Raw genomic sequence first — 20815 nt, forward strand, 5'->3', positions numbered from 1 at the left:
TCAAGGCTGATGGTTGTATGCTGTGAAAAGGAGTCATGGCTGTTCCTTTTATTGGAAAGAAACAAGTATTATTATAAATTAATATTAGTCATTGGTTACTGAGTGCTTTTTGTCATGTGCCATGCAAGGTGCTTTTCTGTATGCACCATTTTATTTAATTCTTACACTAACGCTGCAAGGTGGAAATTGCTTATTCTTATTGATAAATTAGGAAACTGAAAGTCAGAGAAGTTAGGTAAGTTACCATGGTTGTACCAGCCACGTTGTACAACAAAGCATGTAGATGAAACCAGATTATAAAAAGGACTTCTTAGTGTTTAAATAATAAAATCTCTGTGGGTCTAGTTCATTATTGATGAGCTATATGCTAGACTAAAGAGAATGATAAAATTCAAAGTTAAATACTTGATGACTCTTTCTTAACTATGAACAGTTACTCTGAACTCTGTTCAGAGTTAAGAAAAGTAACATTTATATACTGGATAATTTTATCTGAGATGATTCCTTTATTGAGTTTGAATGTATTTTGGAGTTTGTCTTTTAAGACATAAAGACAGTAATCTATTTTTTTGAGGGTGGGAAAACTTTAGTAACAATATTTTATTTAAATTTGTACTGTTTTAGCTATGTTTTCCTCTTCAGGATAGGTAGTGTGATGGGAACTCTTTGTGCATTGTAGATTATTTGTTGGGAAGTTTTAAAAGAGAAGAATTCCTTAAGACTGAAGTTTTGTCTGTGCCTGGGTTATCCACAGAAGTCATTTCTGTATGTAAAGTATGTGTTGTCATTTTAAATATTTGTTCTGCTTTCATGGACGTTGAAATAAATCTGGCTTATAAAATAAACTTGTTTTACAGAGGCACACTATTTATAAATGTATTCTGTCTATATTAAGGTTAAGTAGTAAGAATATAAATCTGTGGTTTATTATATTCAGTTATTACTCTTATTATTTTTTAAATGTTTATTTTTGTGTGAGAGAGAGAGTGAGGGAGAGGGAGAGCATGAGCGGAGAAGGGGCAGAGAGGGGGACAGAGGATCCCAAGTGGGCTCTGTGCTGACAGAGACCTTGGTGTGGGGCTCGAACTCAAAATCCGTGAGATCATGAACTGAGCCTGAGTCAGACGCTTAAGTGACTGAGCTACCTAGGCATCCCCAACTTAATTTAGTTTTTATTTAAGTAGGTTCCATGCCCAACATGGGAATCATACTCACCACTCTGAGCTTAAGAGTAGAATGCTCTACTGACTGAGCCAGATTGGAGCTCCATCTTTGGGGATATCTTTTATGTAGACTTGTGATGATTCAGATAAAATAACCATCTTTAAAAAAATGAAGTGCTACTCTCTTCAGATTTTTAGTGCTTAGTATAATGCATACTTTACTGTAAACAAATCAGTTGAGGCTGATTTGTTGTTTTTGAACAATATGGATGCGAGGACTCAAGCCCACATGAATCAAGATCCCATCACTTAATGGTCTGTGATTGAAACCTGAAGGTTTGAGATCGTAAATGTAATACTCTTTAAAAGTGTTCTGCCCTTTTCAGTGTTAATGTACTTGTATGAACATTCACTTTTCTTCTAGCTCTATCATATAATAGGAAAGAAGTAAATACTAGGTAAATGCTATTGTATTTAGTTTTTAAAAATTCTTTTTCAAAGGGTACCTGGGTGGCTCCGTTGGTTGAGTAACTCTTGGTTATGGGTCAGGTCATGATCCCAGGGTCATGATCCATGTTGAGCATGGAGCCTGCGTAAGATATTCATTCTCTCTCTCTCTCTCTCTCTCTCTCTCTCTCTCTCTTTCTTTCTTTCTCTCGCTCTCGCTCGCTCTCTCTCCCACCCCCCTCCCCGCTTGAACTCTCTTTCTCTAAAATTAAAAAAAAAAATTCTCTTTCAATATCAGAGTTTCTTCCATGATTTTCCAGAGTAGGTTTTGGTTAAATCTGTTCAACTGTATAACAAGTTTATGTTTGTTTCTGCTTATCATTTGATTTAAAAAAGTAAAATCTGATGGCTCTGATGGCATATTGCTAGGGAAGCTGAGAACATTTAAACCCTTTCCTCTCTTTCTGCCAGTGAACAATTGACAGGATATAGGTTTGTAATTATAGTCTAAGGGTTTAGTTGAGCTCATTGTCACTGCTAAAGTTCCTGTGTCCTCTGATAGCTTCCTGGAAGAGTTGTTTTCATAGTTGTTTCATACTTGTCCTCAGGGTTCAAACAGAAGAAGGATGGGAGACTGAGGATTCTGCTGGGCTAGGTAACCCTGTGAAGATCATTTCTTTTAAAGAGAAATAAGGGGGAAAAATTTAAAAAGTATGCTAATTGCTTGGGAAAAAAAATCTGACTTTGGCCCTGGCTCTGTTTCTGTGTCATCCTTGATAATGAATTTCTTTGGGACTTAGTATTTATTTATTTATTTATTTATTTATTTTATTATTTTTTTTATTTATTTAGTTAGTTAGCTTGTTTTCTTTAAAATGAGAAGGGTATGTAATATTTTTTTAAAATTTATTTTGAGAGAGAGAGTGTGTGTGTGTGCACACACGAGTGGGTGGGGTGGACGTGGGAGGGGAGAGAGAGAGAGAGAGAGAAAGGGAGAGAATCCCAAGTAGGTTCCCTGCACTGTCACCCTGAGCCTGACTCGGGGCCCAGACTTATGAACCGTGAAATCCTGACCTAAGCTAAAATCAAGAGAGGGACGGACGCCTAACCAACTGACCCCCCCAGGTGCCCTGGGTCTGTAACTCTTAAGACCTCTCCCAACCTGAAACTCCTGAGTGAATTCTCAGGCTGAACTCTCGAGTGTGCTCTCTGTGAAATCAGGTTGACTAAGGGAAATAGGAACCAGAATATATTTTGTGTTTGAATGTGTAGCAGTAATTTTTCTTCAGAATATCTCTACAAAAGATCACCTATCGGTTAGCACTTGATTTGTTACCTTGTTTGTTTAGCAACCATGCCACAGTTTTAGTCTGACAAAGGACATGCTGTTTCAGCAACAGCACAGTATATTTTGTGAGTATGCCCCCTCTCTCAGTAGTACTGAAGAGCTGCAAGTTACTTAGGCCACTGTACCTGTAAGTTTGTTTACTAAGGGTCTAGAAAATTAAGAGCCAGTCGTACTGGCCTTACATTCTTCTGACTGGTTAAGGGGATAGTTTTCTTTACTTGACCTTCTTCAAGAATTAACCAAAGACAACATAGCCAAATACAAGAAACACCATTGTTTGCCAGTAGAAATGTATGATAAATTGGGTTCATTACTATTTTAAATACAAGAGTACAATTAGGTCTAGATAAAAACATTTCTAGGTAATTACTACTTTGATAAATAGTAGGAATTGTCCTAGAGCAGTGGTTCTGAAAAAGTGGACAGTGTGAACTCGCTCCTCTGCAATGTTTTTGAAATTCATAAAGGAGTGATTTTGTTGATATAATGATTTGGGGGAAGTGCTCCTTACTGTTAGATAATAGATAATTAGGTGTCCCGCAATGCATAGGACAGTCTTTTACAACAAAAGTCTCAGATACAACACAATTTTTTAATTTTCTTCCAGATATTCATGCATGTGAAAAGTGTATTTATTATTATCTGAGCCAAGATCTTAACTTTTTATTACACAAAAGCATAATACAAAATATTTTTTACATGACTTCAAAATATTGATTTTAAAAGATATAAATTTGGGAAATCTGTGGCCCCATTGAGTGGCATTTGTAGTATTTAATCATCAGTACAACACATTTGGACTAGTCTGCATTTGTGTTTGTCATATCCGTGGTGATTCTGTGCTTAGAGGCAAACCTGACTGCTTCATTAGGCAGTAAGTTTGGTCATGTGTAAGTATTCACATACTGAGGGAAACTTTATTAATTTATTATCTTATTTCTCCTTTATGTTACGGTTAGGACATTATATGGGTTTATTTTGAAATTAGGTATATTATATGTTATATTGTTGCTGATTTATAAAGTTTGTAAAATGTTTGTTTAAAACGAGTATGGAAAATGAGAGGATTGAAAACCATTCTTCTGGGGTGCCTGGGTGGTTCTGTGGGTTAAGCTTCTGACTCCTGATTTTGGCTCAAGTCATGATCTCATGGTTTCTGAGACTGAACCCCACACATTAGGCTCTGTGCTGACAGTGCAGAGACTGCTTGGGATTCTCTCTCTCTTTCTGCCCCTCTCCTGTTCCTTCTCTCCTCTCTCTCTCAAAGTAAGTAAAAAGCATTAAAAAGAAAAAATTCTTCTAAGTAGTATTTAGCTTAAAATACTTGAAAACCTTGAGAATTGTTCTAATAAAGAGTGCTTTTATTAAAATTTTTTTTGTTTATTTTTGAGAGGGAGAGAGAGACAGTGTGGATGGGGGAGGAGCAGAGAGAGAGAGACACAGAATCTGAAGCAGGCTCCAGGCTCCGAGCTGCCAGCACAGAGCCTGATGTGGGGCTCGAACTCACAGACTATGAGCTCATGACCCGAGCCAAAGTTAGACACTTAACCGACCAAGCCACCCAGGCGCCCCAGTGCTTTTATTAAAATGACACACAAGTACAACCTATATGTTATATACTGTATGTCTGTAATTATATACTATATGTCTACCTGAGTGGTCTGAGGTTTGTTTTGTTTTTTAATAGGCTCTATGCCCATCGTGGTGCAGCTTGAACTCACAACCTTGAGATCTAGTAAGTCACTTGTTCAGTGACTCAGCTGGCTCGGTTGGTAGACTGACTATGCGACTATTGTTTTTGGGGTTGTGAGTTCAAGTCCCACATTGGGCACAGAGCCGACTTTTAAAAAAAGAAAAAAGTGGGGTGCCTGGGAGGCTCAGTCGGTTGAGCCTCCGACTTCAGCTCAGGCCATAATCTCATAGTTCGTAAGTTTGAGCTCCACGTTGGGCTCTATGCTGACTGCTTAGAGCCCAGAGCCTGCTTTGAGTTGTCTCCCTCTCTTTCTGCCCTTCCCCTGCTCATGCTCTTTCTCTCTCTCTCTCTCAAAAATAAATAAACTTTTAAAAAAAAGAGGGACACCTGGGTGGCTCAGTCAGTTAAGCATCTGCCTTTGGCTTGGGTATGATCTCAGGGTTCGGTTCGTGAGTTCCAGTCCCACAAGGGGCTCTCTGCTGTCACCTCCAAGGCCACTTCCAATCCTCTGTTTCCCTCTCTCTCTCTGCCCCTCCCCAGCTCATGCTCCCTCTATCTCTCAAAATCAATAAACTTAAAAAAAGAGTCAGGCTCCCTTCTACCTGAGTGTTTATAAAGTTTGACAACAGTCTCGGTTATTAGTAAAATATTATTAATATGACACTGTTGCGGTAGAAAGTAGTATAACCTTGCAATATTATTTTCTTTGATAATTTACTCCTGGTTGAGTGTAACATTTCCAGGTCTCTATTTAAAAACAGTACTGCTTAACAAGCATCTTTATTATCTTGCTGAATCATTGGATTTTTTGAATTAGTTGACATTTTGAAAGTAAGGATTTTTCCCCTGAAATTGAAGATCAAGTAATTGATTTTGGAAACTGGTACGATGTTCCTTTATTAAGCAAAGAGCTTGATTAACTTTAAAGCTAAATGATTAAACTTCCCTTTTGGTTGCATTTTGAGATGACATGAGAAAAATACTTTGCAGCTTATTTTGCTAGTTTAAAATTTTTAATTTATTTAAATGTTTCTAAAGATTTCTATTGTGAAATACATCATAGATACAGAAAAATACAAAAACATAAATGTGGAGCTTAGTGAATTTTTCTGAAATGAAATTCTGTATTCTTTTTCCTTATATTGAAATTCATGGTTATCCTTTGACATTATGGGAGTTCTCCAGTCTGTGTAAATTTAATAGATGCCAATTTTATGGGAGTAGCAGTTACGTAAACAGTACAGTTCTGTAGTTTAAAATACATAATTTATGGAAGAAAATGCCTATACTGTTACTGTTACACAGTGAGGGTGAAGTGCTTAGGTTATAGGTGAGATTTTCATGTTCCTTTTCATACGACAGGAGTTTATGGATTGGAGACAAAGTGGTATTAGGCAAAGCTTGATTCATTGCATGTGATGATGCAGTAAGAATTCTGTATGTTTCTTAATATTTTTCTGCTTTACTCTTATAGAAAGATACATCTGCTATAAAATATAGACTGAGATTTTGTAAAGCCATAGGCAAATAGGCTTAACTGAGTTAAGTAGACTTATATGAGTTCAATCCTTTCAGTTTTTTAATGAGTTCTAAGAGATCTATATGTGTATGGCATTTTATCTGTATATTGGTAAATATTACCCTGACTTCATGTAAAGATGTCACCTTTGTGTGCTTTTTATGGATTTAGACTGTTCACTGAAAGACTACATTGAAGGCCATGTAAATTTTTCCTGTTAAGCATGATTTAAATCACATTTTCAATTTTCCAGTATATTTGTTCTACTAAGTGACTTCCATAGAATTTGTTTCTCTCATTCATTAATTCATTTACTCATATGTAAATATTTACTGAGACATAATGTGTTTCAAAACTGCACATAAAGAGCTGGAAATAATAGGACGTTGGGAGCTATTTGTAAGTAGTGAGCTTCAATGTAGTATGCTCCTGATTTGACATAGATATGCCCTATGCTTGGGTGCACAGAGGAGTATTAGGGAAGGATTCCAAGAGTCTAGAAGAGTAAGAGTTGATCAGGAGGTTATGTAGATGAGGACATTTTAGGGAGAGGGAATGATACATTTAAGGTAGGAGGCAGAAGAGAGTATGGGATATGCTGGCAAGTATCAGTGGTTCATCATGGCGAGGTTAAGGACAGAATGTGTGAGAACAACAACGAGAAAGGAAGGAAGGTAGGAGTCTATGAATTCATTCCTGTAGTGCATATTAGTTATAACTACTTCATCAAGAAATTCTTAAATCTACCATAGTGCATTTTCCTCCAGTGCCCCAGAAATTCAGAATTTTGTATCTGGAGAGTTAATGCTGTAGGGTGGTAAGGTGCAGTCTCTTTGAAAAGAATGCTATTCTGGGTTTCAGGCCTTAGGAAACCTCAGCGTTTCCAGCTGTCTGGTAAGGGTGAGATCTTAGAGGTTCTGTTTTTATAGTTTCATGCTCCTTTATTCCTATTGCTACACATTAGGTGATTTGGTTTCAGTTATGAGAGTCTTGGCCAAAAATCCATGCTGAAGAGTAGGGGTGTATAAGGTTTATTATTATTGTAATTGTGTGACAGATGGCTGATGTTTCATAAACGTTTCTCAATTTTAAATGCTAACTTTTGTTTTTCCTCTCTCACCTTTTTTTTTTTTTTTTTTTTTTGAACTCCTGATTCGTTTGTCGTAAATGCTGTGACTTGGTGTTCAGGAGTTGGCTTTTCCCCATGTTTGCATCGTGGTAGATGAATATAGGCAAAGCATGGTCTTTATAATTTGGGGTAGCATGTTTTCTTGAACACCTGATATTTGCAAGGTTGAAAAGCTCCTCAACTAAAGACAGTCTCCACAGGCTGTTTTGCAGTGATATACCTAAAGCAATTCCAGGACCAGTAACTGTTAATGACACCTGTAGTAACTTCGTGTAGTTTTGTTCATGTTTATAAAAATATCAGTTTAGGGTGCCTAAGTATGATGACTTCTCCATACACTGTGGTCAGAGATGTACTTTCAAAAGCACTGGGGCAAGCCCTCAAGGAGCTTATAGTTAACATAATGTGGTTTATTATGGTTAAATGTCTCAGACTTTTTTTTTCTGGTTCTTAATAGTTATTATGTAGAGGGTGGTGTGAGGCTCACCCTGCAGTTAGACTCAAGTTCAGATCCCAGGACTGCCACTTGGTAGCCATGGGATCTCAACCTCTTTAAGTTCCTCAAGGAGTAGTAATATTACCATAGGGTGGTAGTAAGAGTAAAATATAGAAATGCACATAAAGAACTTGCTGGAATGCTGGCACAGAGTAAGTACTCACCTTCAGCTATTTTATTTTATAGTTTATTTATTTATTTTGAGAGATAGCATGCGATCAGGGACAGAAAGAGAGAGGACGGAAAGAATCGCAAGCAGGCTCCACGTTGTCAGCATGAGCCTGATGCAGGGCTTGATATAGTGAAATTGTGAGATCATGACCTGAGCCGGAGTCAAGAGTCAGACACTTTACTGAGCTACCCAGGCGTCCCTAGACATTTTTTTTTAGATTTTATTATCCTGTGAGCTTTTTTTTTCTTTTTAATTGTAGGAGTAGATATAATAATGTTTTGTCTTAAAGAATTACTAAATGGCTACTATGTGCTAATCACTTTTGGGGAAACAAAAGTTGAAAATATATAATTGACAGTTCAAAAGAACTTAGGGCTTTTGAATAAAAATAAAAAATAGTAATTAGCAGCAAACATTTATATTGGATTTACTAGGTTCCAGGTGTTCTTTCTTCAGTTTTTATAACTATGCTATAAGGTAGTTACTGTTGATTTCACCATTTCACAGATGAGGGAGCTTAAGCAGGGGGAAGATAGGGGTGCCTGGGTGGATCAGTCTGTTGAGCTTCCTACTCTTGATTTTGGTTCAGGTCACAATCTCACGGTTCATGAGTTTGAGCCCCTCTTCAGGTACCACGCTGTCAGCGCTTATTGGGGTTCTCTGTCTCCCTTTGTCTCTGCCCCCTCTCCTGCTTGCATTCTCTATCTCTCTCTCTCTCTCTCTCTCCCCCTCTGAAAATAAATAAATAAAAAGTTAAATAGTAGGGAGAAGGTGTGTGATTTGCCCAAGATCTTTCAGCCAGTGAGGGATGGAACCAGCTCTCACAATGAAGCTGTTGGACTGCTCTGCCCACAGAAACAAGACTGGCACATCAGAAAGGCTCAGGGCCTGCACGAGTGTCAGTGTGATGGGTTCAGTCTATGAGCTGTAACAGTTAGCAGAGAGAAATTAGTAAAGGCTAGATGTTCAGGAAGGGAAGAGAGCTGTCATTTACTATAATCTACTGTGTCTGGCTATAACACATTAGCTGCTTCAGTCTTCATGGTGATCCCAGGAGGCACATTTTATTATTTTCCCTTTTTTTAGTTATTGGATGCTCAGAAGTTTAAGTGACTTACTAAAATTCACATAGCTGGTAAGTGGTGTAGATGGGATTTAATAAGACCTTTTTTCTTTTTCTTTTTTCTTTTTTATTTATTTATTTATTTTTCAACGTTTATTTATTTTTGGGACAGAGAGAGACAGAGCATGAACGGGGGAGGGGCAGAGAGAGAGGGAGACACAGAATTGGAAACAGGCTGCAGGCTCTGAGCCATCAGCCCAGAGCCTGACGCGGGGCTCGAACTCCCGGACCGCGAGATCGTGACCTGGCTGAAGTCGGACGCTTAACTGACTGCGTCACCCAGGCGCCCCAGACCTTTTTTCTTTTTAAAGTAAGCTCTGTACCCAGTGTGGGGCTTGAACTCATGACCTTGAGATTAAAAGTCACATACTCTGCTTACTGACTGAGCCAGCTAGATGCCCTAACAAAATCTTTTTGTTATTAAAAATTGCAAGTATACACAAAAAGAGAGGAGTAATGTAATGTACTTATCACCCAGCTTCAATAAGTATCAACATTTTGCTTTCTTGTTTAATCTGTTCTCAATTAAAAAAAAAAAGCTTTATTGAAGTATAATTGCCATAAACTGCAGGTATTTAAAGTGTACAGTTGGATACATTTTGACATATGTACATACCCTTGAATCATCACCAAAGTCAAGGCAATGAACAACACATCCATCACTCCCAAGAGTTTCCTTATGTCCCTTTATAATCTCTCTTCCTATTTCTCCCACCCACCCTTCCTCCTCGTCACTATAGACTGCATTACATTTTCTAGAGTTTTATGTAAGTGGAATTATATAGCATGTACTCTTATTGTCAGGCTTTTTGCACTCAGCATAATTATGTTGAGATTCATTTGTATTGTTGAATGTTTCAGTAATGCTCCCCCCTTTCTGCTGTATAGTATTCCACTGCATGAATATACAGTTTTTTATATCCATTTACCTGTTGATGGACATTTGAATCATTTCTAGTTTTTTGCCAATATAAATAAGGCCGCTATGAATAATTGTGTACAAGTTTTCGTGTGTTTATATGCCTTCATTTCTTTTTGCATAGCTTTAGAAGTAGGATGACTGGGTCATATGGTAGGTACATGTTGAGAAACTGCCAAACTGTTTTCCAAAGTAGTCATACTATCTAACATTCCCACCAGCAGTTTATGAGAGTTAGAACTCTCTTTTGTATCCTTGCCAACACTTGGTGTGATTGGGGTTTTTATTTTTACTATTTATTTATTTGTTTGTTTTTCATTTTAGCCCTTGTATTAGGTATGTGGTAGTGTCACATTCTGGTTTTAATTTGTATTGACAAATAATATTGAACCCTTTTGCCCTCCATACATATTTTTCTCTTTTAAAGTAAGCTTCTATGCCCAAAGTAGGGCTTGGACTCATAACCCTGAGATCAAGAGTTGCATGCTCCTCTGGCTGAGCCAGCCAGGCAGCCCTACCATCCATACATATTTGATGAAGTGTCTGTTCAAATCTTTTGCCAATTAAAAAATCTGAGTTTTATTTTCTTATTATTGTATGTTGAGAGTTCTTTATATTTTCAGGATATAATCCTTCATTGACATGAAAACATTTTTTCCTACTCTGGGGCTTGCCTTTTTGTGTTGTAGACAGTATCTGGGTAAAGGCAGAAGTTTTGAGTTTTGATGATGCTTGATAGCTTTTTATTTTATGAATTGTGCTTATAGTATTATATCTAAGAAGTATGCAAAATCCGAGGTAAAGATTTTCTCCTATATTTTTTCTTTGGTTTTTTTTTTTTTTTTTAATTTAATGTTTATTTTTGAGAGACCAGAGACAGAGTGCAAGTGGGGGAGGGGCAGGGGGAGAGGGAGACACAGAATCCAAAGCAGGCTCCAGGCTCCTAGCTGTCAGCACAGAGCCCAGTGAGGGGCTTGTACTCACAAACTGCAAGATGGTGACCTGAGCTGAAGTTGGATGCTTAACTGAGCTACCCAGGCGCCCCTCTCCTATATTTTCTTCTAGAAGTTTTAAAGTTTTGAGTTTACATTTAGGCCTATGATCCATTTTGAGCTAATTTTTACTTTTGGTAAGAGATAAGAATTAAGATTCACTTTCTTAGTATATGGATATCTGGATTTCAGCACTATTTGTTGAACAGACTGTCCTTTTTCTCATTGACTTACCTTCACACCTCTGTTGAAATCAGCTGTCCATTCACTTTTTTAAAAAATGAAATTTAAAGCAGATGCCAAACATAATGTCATTTTACCCTTGCATATACTTTGTTATGCATTTCTATCTGGCTCATTATCAGACTGATTATTAGAAACATAATCACCATGCCATTATTACTATTTTTTAAGGTGAGGGATTTTTTTTTTTTTAAGATTCCATTTTTAAGTAATCTCTGTGTCCAGTGTGGGGCTTGAACTCACAACCCCAAGATCAGGAGTCACATGTTCCACTGACTCAGCCAGCCAGGTGCCTTACCAACATGTCATTATTACACCTCGCAAAAGTAACAGTATTTCTTTAAAATATAATCTAATATTTAATTCATATTTAAATTTCCCAGTTTGTTTCAGAGATAGGTTTTTATAGATGATTTGGTGAAATTAGTGTTCGATTTGGCTGTCTCATAAATGTTTTTTTATTCTTTAGCAGTCCTTGCACCATTCTCTTTCCTTTTTTTTTTTTATTATTGATTAGCTTGTTTTGTTATTTTTTATTGCTTATATTATTGGTGATTCATTCTGTACTTGACTGATGCTTCCTTGAAGTCTTTAACTCCTTTCTCTATTTCCCCTATTTCTTGTAAACTGGTAAATAGATCAGATCTAGAGACTTGATTAAATTCAGGTTCAGTTTTTTTGTTTTTTGTTAAAATTTTTTTTAATGTTTATCCATTTTTGAGAGAGAGAGAGCACGTGCAGGGAGTGGCAGAGAGAGAGGGAGACACAGAATCCAAAGCAGGCTCTAGGCTCCAAGCTGTCAGCACAGAGCCTGACGCGGGGGCCTGAACTCACAAACCGTGAGATCATGACCTGAGCCGAAGTCAGAAGCTCATCTGACTGAGCCACTGGGGCACCTCTGTTTTTTGTTTTTTTAAATCAAGTATATCCTATGGGTAGTGGTTAATCCTGTTCCATTCAAGAGGAGACCTATGTCTGGATTATTCTTAGGATTTAGATGGTGTCGACCTGATATGTTCATTGTAAATTTCCTCATCATCCTTTCACTTTAGTTTGTAAATTTGTTTTAGCATCCATTAATTATGCATTATTGCCTCAGTTTGTTGTTTGATTAGAAGTTGCAAGGTGGTGTTTTTCTAATTCTATCATTCTTTTTGTGTTTATGAGCTAAAGTTGTAATAATTAAGAAAAAAAAATTACCCTCATCAATTATTTGGTTACCCTGAAATAATTTAGCACAAGCTGGTTAAATGTTTGATTTATTTCCCCATTATTTTATTTTATTAATTTCTTTTTTAACTTTTATTTATTTTTGAGAGAGAGAGACAGAGTGCGAGCAAGCGCGCTAGCTGGGGAGGGGCAGAGAGAGAGTAGACACAGAATTTGAAGCAGGCTCCAGGCTCTGAGCTGTCAGCACAGAGCCTGACCCGGGACTTGAACTCAAAAACTGTGAGATCTTGACCTGAGCTGAAGTCGGTCACTTAAACAACTGAGCCACCCAGGTGCACTCAGGTTCTTTATCAGTTTTCAGAATAGTGTGAGTTGGTCTTAGCAGTCTCTGGTGGTGATCAGTGAAGCATTTGTTTCTTCTTATTAAGTCACCCATTTATATATATTTGATGTGTTTCAACTCATGGATGTCATGATTGCTTTTGATGCTGAAAAATGGCTTTGAGTTAGCAATTGTCTCTTTTGGCATAACAATTTCATTCTTTGAATAAATGGGATTTGAATCTTGGTTTAATTAACTTCAGTGCTATGTTCTTCCCACTGTTATTGTTGTGCTTCCTTGCAGGAAGCCCTCAAGGAAGTCCTCAAGGTGCAGTTGAGGGGTGCATTTATTGGAATAGGGGCTTGATTCCAGGAGTGTCAACATTTGTATGAACGTAGTTCTAACAGCAGGAGGGCAGAAGATACTTGTGGTACAAAGGCCTGGGCTGTTCATTAGTAGGACAAGTATGACAAGTAAAGAAAAATAGGCTAGAGACATGGTACAAAGGACCTTGCCAGCTGGGTTAAGGGACTTGGTCTTTTTAATACTTAGGTGGTGGGTCATGACAAGTTCATGACATTTTCTTACATGAGGTTGATAGAAAATTATTTTTGAAAGAAGACCCTCTTGATTGCTATTTTCATTGAAGTTTACAGAGAAGAACTCAGCCAAAGAAGCCAATATCATCTAAGTAAAACCTGGCAAGAATCACTTGTTGAATGGTTCTTAACTTAATTTCTTAGAAACCTGTAATCTTTAAACCTTTCATTTTTCACATGTGGTACATTGAATTTATGTTGAGTCAGTATGGTGTGTGTATATAATGTATGTAGTGATAACTGAAAGTGTTTTTAAATAATTTATTTCTGGTGGCTTACTCTTTAATTGGCCTCCTGTTATGTAATTGGCTATATTGACATCCAAAGAGTAATTATGGATTAGTGGGCTTTATCATATTTTAATATAAGATTTGGCTAATTTTCTGTTTCACTACATTTTACTTAATAATTTCTAGGGCCTCATGGTTATGAATGTGCTTCAATTTCATAATGCCTCCTGCTATGGCAGACATCCTTGACATCTGGGCAGTGGATTCACAGTTAGCATCTGATGGCTCCATACCTGTGGATTTCCTTTTGCCCACTGGGATTTATATTCAGTTGGAGGTTCCTCGCGAGGCTACCATTTCCTATATTAAACAGGTATGTTAATAGGAAAAATTTTTATCAGTGTAGCTTACTTACTATATTATAGGAAATGTTATTTGTGTAAATCGTATGGTCAGTTTGAGAGAAGATTAAGCTTTGGGTCACTACATATTAAAGATTTTGATATTTGCCTTGCATTTTGTGGACATATAAAACAGTCATTCTTCCTGTCACTTTTAATCCATATGTGATACCTGATTTAAGAAAAATCAACTTACGTTGATTTTAAATGTTAGTTTAAAACGTTTAAACATTAGTTTGAAATGTTAGTTTTAAATGCTCATTCAGGTTATTAAAAGGAATTTGACGTTGAAGAAAGTTTTGTGTTAAAATCTTTTTAACTGTCTCTTCCTTCCTCTTCCCTCCGTACCCCACTACTTTTCATGGTGACTATGGGGAGGAAAAAGTTTTCCCTCACTAGTGAATGGCGTGTCCTCCTTTGAAGCAAAGTCTTTTTTTTTTTTTTTTTAACGTTTGTTTTTGAGAGAGAGACAGAGTGCGAGCAGGGGAGGAACAGAGAGAGAGGGAGACACAGAATCTGAAACAAGCTCCAGCATAAAGCCCTAATGCGGACCTCAAACTCACCAACTGCAGAGATCGCGACCTGAGCCGAAGTCGGACGTTTAACTGACTGAGCCACCCAGGCGCCACCCCCACTTTTTTAAATTTTTATTTAAATTGCAGGTGGTTAACATACAGTGTAATACTAGTTTCAGGTGTGCAATATGGCGATTCAACACTTATATACAACACCCTGTGCTCCTCACAATAAGTGCACTCCTTAAGCCCCATCACCTGTTTCACCCATCCCCCCCCACCTCCCTTCTGGTGAGCCTCAGTTTGGAAGCAAATTCTTTTACATAACAAGGGTTGCTTGTTTTGTTGGATTATTTTTTGAAGTGAATTGATGAGTGCTATTGATTTGTGAAGACTACGAAATGTAAATGAAATTATTTTCTAAACATTCTCTTTAATGTTTTCCAAATAGCTGAACCCAATATGAAAATCAGGGGTTATATTTTTAAGAAAAAGTTTTTATGACATATGTTTATGTTTTTATTTTTTTTTTTTAAGTTTATTTATTTTGAGAGAGAGGGAGAGTATATGAATCCCAAGTAGGCTCTGAAATGCCAGCACAGAGCCTGACGTGGGACTCAATCTCATGAAGTGAGATCTTGACCTGAGCTGAAATGAAAAATCAGATGCTTAACTGAGCCACCCGGGACCCCTACCTAGCATAATATTTTCAAGTTCATCCATATATAATAATGAATCGAAATTTCATTCCTTTCTAAGACTTAGTAATGTTCCATTGTATGGATATACCACATTTTTTTATCTGTTCATCTTTTGATGGGCATTTTGGTTGTTTATCTTTTAGCTATTGTGAATAATGCTACTATGTACATTGGTATACATATCTTTTTGAGTCCCTGCTTTCATTTTTTTGGGGTATATGTCTGGAAGTGGAGTTTTTATATCATATGGTAATTCTTTTTTAACTTGAAAAAATTTTTTTAATGTTTATTTATATTTGAGAGAGAGAGAGACAGAGTGCAAGCAGGGGAGGGGCAGAGAGAGATGGACACAGAATCTGAAGCAGAATCCAGGCTCTGAGCTGTTAGCACTGAGCCTGACGTGGGGCTCAAACCCATGAGCCATGAGATCATGACCTGAGTTGAAGTTGGACACTTAAGGGGCGCCTGGGTGGCGCAGTCGGTTAAGCGTCCGACTTCAGCCAGGTCACGATCTCGCGGTCCGTGAGTTCGAGCCCCGCGTCGGGCTCTGGGCTGATGGCTCGGAGCCTGGAGCCTGTTTCCGATTCTGTGTCTCCCTCTCTCTCTGCACCTCCCCCATTCATGCTCTGTCTCTCTCTGTCCCAAAAATAAATAAATGTTGAAAAAAAAAAAAAAAAGAAGTTGGACACTTAAGGAACCAAGCCACCCAGGCGCCCCTGTTTTAACTTTGTAAAGAACTGCCAAAGAGCTTTCTACAGCAGTGATACCATTTTTCATCCCCACTAGCAGTACACAAATGTTCTGGTTTCTCCACATTCTGGCCAACAGTTGTAATTTTTGTTTTTGTTTTTTTAATTTTTAATTTTTTATGTTTAGTTTTGAGAGAGAGAATACGAGCAGGGGAGGGTCAGAGAGAGAGAAGGAGACACAAAATCTGAAGCAGGCTCAAGGCTCTGAGCTGTTAGCACGGAGTCCAACATGGGGCTTGAACTAGCACGGAGTCCAACATGGGGCTTGAACTCATGAATTGTGAGATCATGACCTGAGCCAAAGTGGGGCACTTAAACCAACTGAGCCAGCCAGGTGCCCCTATTTTTTTTTTTAATGTTTATTTGTTTTTGAGTGAGAGAGACAGAATGCGAGTAGGTGGGGGGGGAGGGGGGCAGAGAGCCAGGGAGACACAGAATCTGAAGCAGGCTCCAGGCTCTGAGCTGTCAGCACAGAGCCTCACGTGGGGCTCTAACTCATGAATAACATGATCATGACCTGAGCCGAAGTTGGATGCTTAACTGACTGAGCCATCCAGGTGCCCCTGTTTGTTTTTGATAATAACCATTTTTATGTCTGTGAAGTGGTATCTTACTGCAGCTTTCCTTTGCATTTACCTCATGACTAATGATGTCAAGCATCTTTTCTTCTTCTTAATGGCCATTTGTAGAATTGTCTATTCAAGACTATTGCACCTTTTTTCACTTGTCTTTTTTTTTGTTACTGAGCCGTAAGAGTTCTTCAATTATCCTGAATATTAATCGCTTATCAAATATATAATTTGCAAACATCTTCTCCCATTCTTTCGTTTGCCTTTTCACTATCACATTAGTGTCTATTCATATATGAATTTTGTAAAATTTTGATGAAAATCCAGTTTCCCTATTTTTTCTTTTGTTGTCCATCACTCCTTTTTCATATATAAAACTGAATCTGAGAATTAGCTATGAGTTTTATCCCCAGTTTGTTATTTTCAGCTTTTGGCTTTTGTACTGGCTGCAGTTAAAATTTATCATCCACCTTGTCATTTATATAGTGATCTTTTACATGATCTCATCCAGGAGACTTGGGGGAAGTGATATGAGATTCTGCTTATTTATACTGATAGAGCAATGCAAATTAATGAAGATAACCCTGATGAATAGAAAATAATGCAGGAAAAATAGTACAAATTTTGTATGGGAGTGATAATACATATGTTAAAATTTTTTCTATTTTCTGATTAGATGTTATTTATATTCATAAGAATGTTAAATATGGATGTCTTCATTGATTCTTAGCCTTCAGAGATATTCACTTAAAAAAATTTGAAGTATAGTGGTACCTGGGTGGCTCAGTCGGTTAAGCATCTGATTTCAGCTCAGGTCATGATCTCATGGTTTGTGAGTGTGAGCCCCACATCAGGCTCTGTGCCGACAGCTCAGAGCCTGGATCCTGCTTCAGATTCTGTGTCTCCTTCTCTCTCTGCCCCTCCCTTGCTCACGCTCTGTCTCTCTCTCTCAAAAATAAACAAACATTAAAAAAATAAAAAAAAATTGAAGTCTAGTTGACATATTATATTACTTTTAGGTGTACAACCTAGTGATTCAATAGTTAAGTACATTTTGAAATGCTCACCATGATAAGTGTAGTTACCTTCTGTCACCATACAAAGTTATTGCAATTTTATTGACTATGTTTTTTCTTCTGTGCTTTTCATCTCGTTGGGTTACTTATTTTATAAATGGTATTTTTGTACCTTGTATTCCCCTTCACCTATTTCACCTGTCCCTTCTGCTCCTCCCCTTTGACAGCCACCAGTTTGCTCTATGTATTTATGAGCCTCCTGTTATTGTTTTTTAGATTCTATGTATATATGAAATCATACGGTATTTATCTTTCTCTGACTTATTTCACTTAGCATAAGACTAGGTTTTTTTTTTTTTTTTGATGTACTTATAAATGGCATTGTTTTTAAATTTCTCTGCAAGTGTACAGAAACAACAGGTTTCTGTATATTAATTTTGTATTCTGCAACTTTATGGAATTCATTTATTATTTCTAATCATTTTTTGTGGAATCTTTAGAGTTTTCTATATATAGTATCATGTCTTCTATAAGTAGTGACAACCTCACTTCTTCCTTAACAATTTGAATGTTTTTTCTTTTTGTCTAATTACTGTGACTGGGACTTGTTGTATGGTGTGTTGAGTTAAGGTGGTGAGAGTAGACATTTTTATGTTGTTTCTGATCTTAGAGGAAAAGCTGTCAGCTTTTCACAATTAAGTATGATGTTAGCCATGGGTTTGTCATATATGACTTTATTATGTTGAAGTATATTTTCTCTCTTCCCACTTGTTTTTATCATGCAGGATCATGAAATTTTGTCAAATGCTTTTTCTGCATCTACTGAGATGATTAGATGGTTTTTATCTTTTTTTTTTTTTTTTTGTAAATGTGGTATGTCATATTGATTGATTTGTGGATAATGAACCATCTTTGCATCCTTGGAATTCAGGGCTTGTGGTGAATAAACCTTTAAATGTCTTGCTGAATTTGCATTGCTAATATTTTGTTGAGGATTTTTGCAGCTATGGTCATTGGGGATATTGGTATGTGGTTTTCTTTTTTTGTAGTGTCTTTGTCTGGTTTTGGTATCAGGGTAATACTGGCCTTGTGGAATGAATTTGGAAGCATTCCTTCTTTTTTAGATGAGTTTGAGAAGGATTGATAGTAAATCTTTTATGAATGGTGGAATTCACTGGTGAAGCCGTCTGGTTCTGGATTTTGTTTGTTGGGAGTTTTTTTTTCTTTTGATTTTTTTTAAAGGTTTTTTTTTTTTTTTTTTTAAGTTTATGTATTTATTTTGAGAGAGAGCAAGCATGAGCAGAGTAGGGGCAGAGAGAGAATAGAAGCAGGTGCTGCGCTGCCAGCACAGAGCCTAACATGGGGCTCTCACGAACTGTGAGATCATGAGCTGAGCAGAAATCCAGAGTTAGACACTTAATTGATTGAGCCATGTAGGTGCCCCTTTTGGGAGGTTTTTTTGTTTTTTGTTTTTTTAAATTACTGATTCCATTTTGTTACTGGCAATCAGTCTGTTTAGAGTATCTGCTTCTTTCTGATTCAGTGTTGGAAGATTGTTTCTAGGAATTTATCCATTTCTAGGTTTTCAAATTTGTTGGCACATGATTTTTTGTAGTAGTCTCTTATAATCCTTTATATTTCTGTGGTGTCAGTTGTAACTTCTCTTTCATTTCTGATTTTGAGTTCTCTCTCTCTTTCTTGATGAGTCTGGCAGATACTCACTTAATGATTTTGCTTATGTATGTGCATTATACTATTACATTAACTACAAAAATGGGTTAATAGTATACATATTCTACTACAAGTTGGTATTTCAAAAAAAACAACCTTAATATATCTTGGACAGTTTCCTATGTTACCTTTTATTTTTATTTTCACAGATGTATAGTACTTTATTATTGATTTAGTCAATCCTTTATTGCTAAACACTTGGCTTGTTCTATGTTTTTGAGTTTTACAAAGAGTGCTGTAGTAAGTATCTTTGTAGATGTATTTTTATACACTTGAGCAAGTTTTTCTGTTCCAGAAAGTGTCTAATTTTTTCCTGCAGATGTTATGGAAGCAAGTTCACAATTACCCAATGTTTAACCTCCTTATGGAAATTGACTCCTATATGTTTGCATGTGTGAATCAAACTGCTGTATATGAGGAGCTTGAAGATGAAACAAGAAGGCTCTGTGATGTCAGACCTTTTCTTCCAGTTCTCAAATTAGTGACAAGAAGTTGTGACCCAGGGGAAAAATTAGACTCAAAAATTGGAGTCCTTATAGGAAAAGGTAATTTAAGTACTTCCTAGTATGAATTCTTACCATGTTTGTTGCTATATGTATAAACATGTAGTAAGTATAATCTAAGACATTGTAGAGTATGGCCCAAGGACCACTGCTTGTCTGTAAATTGTTAACCAGTCTGAGATCAGGTAAGTATAAAAATTGAGAGTAAATGTTTATAAATTCCTGTAGCAATGTGATATTGCCACAGTATCCCAGGGGTTATATTTTTTGCATCCTTTTCTAGTGACTTATTTTTATTTGCAAAATAATGTTTCTTGGCAGATTGGAAAGAAAAAAGTTGTTCCTTTGTCTCACGTAGTTTGAGAAGAGATACCTTTTCTGAGAGATACATTCATTCTCTGTTTCTTTTAAATGCCTCTGCGGTATAAACACAATTTATATACAACTCTCTATACCAACCAAGATTTTAAGCTGATTGATAAATTCCAATATTATTGACAAATTTTACTCTTTAATTTTTCTTTTTTTTTTTTTTTTTTTAAATTTTTTTTTTCAACGTTTATTCATTTTTGGGACAGAGAGAGACAGAGCATGAACGGGGGAGGGGCAGAGAGAGAGGGAGGCACAGAATCGGAAACAGGCTCCAGGCTCTGAGCCATCAACCCAGAGCCTGATGCGGGGCTCGAACTCACGGACCGCGAGATCGTGACCTGGCTGAAGTCGGACGCCTAACCGACTGCGCCACCCAGGCGCCCCTTTAATTTTTCTTTAAGTAGAGTTATTTTTGTAGTGAGTGAAGATAAATTATGTCCATGTTCTTCTTTGCAAATTAATTCCAGGGAGAATTGTGAATAACAAAGAAAATATGGTACAGTCTTGCTGTAATGATCATAGCTGTCTCAGGGGCAATGGGATATCAGTATCCTGCTTTAGACAAGATACTAACTTGAGTTAAGTCCTGTAAGAAGTTAACTCTGGAAGAGACTTGAAGTTTGTTTGTTTGTTTATTTTTGAGTAGCAGTTTTTGGTTGTTTTCATTATTTATTTTATTTTATTTTATTTTAC

The 20815-nt window shown here is 37.0% G+C and overlaps 1 protein-coding gene across 3 annotated transcripts in view; it reads left to right on the plus strand.

Moving 5' to 3' along the window:
• Nucleotides 1–20815, plus strand: part of PIK3CB (phosphatidylinositol-4,5-bisphosphate 3-kinase catalytic subunit beta) — a 187737-nt gene that overhangs the window by 67086 nt on the left and 99836 nt on the right. For all 3 annotated transcript variants that reach the window (XM_045503490.1, XM_045503491.1, XM_045503489.1), the window contains exons 3-4: nt 13752–13938; nt 19567–19792. In XM_045503490.1, coding sequence (XP_045359446.1) covers nt 13768–13938; nt 19567–19792 — 397 coding nt within the window. In that variant the 5' untranslated portion in view covers nt 13752–13767. The remainder of the gene's footprint in view (nt 1–13751; nt 13939–19566; nt 19793–20815) is intronic.

This window comes from Leopardus geoffroyi, chromosome C2 (assembly GCF_018350155.1).
Source record: "Leopardus geoffroyi isolate Oge1 chromosome C2, O.geoffroyi_Oge1_pat1.0, whole genome shotgun sequence".
Taxonomy (NCBI): Eukaryota; Metazoa; Chordata; class Mammalia; order Carnivora; family Felidae; genus Leopardus; species Leopardus geoffroyi.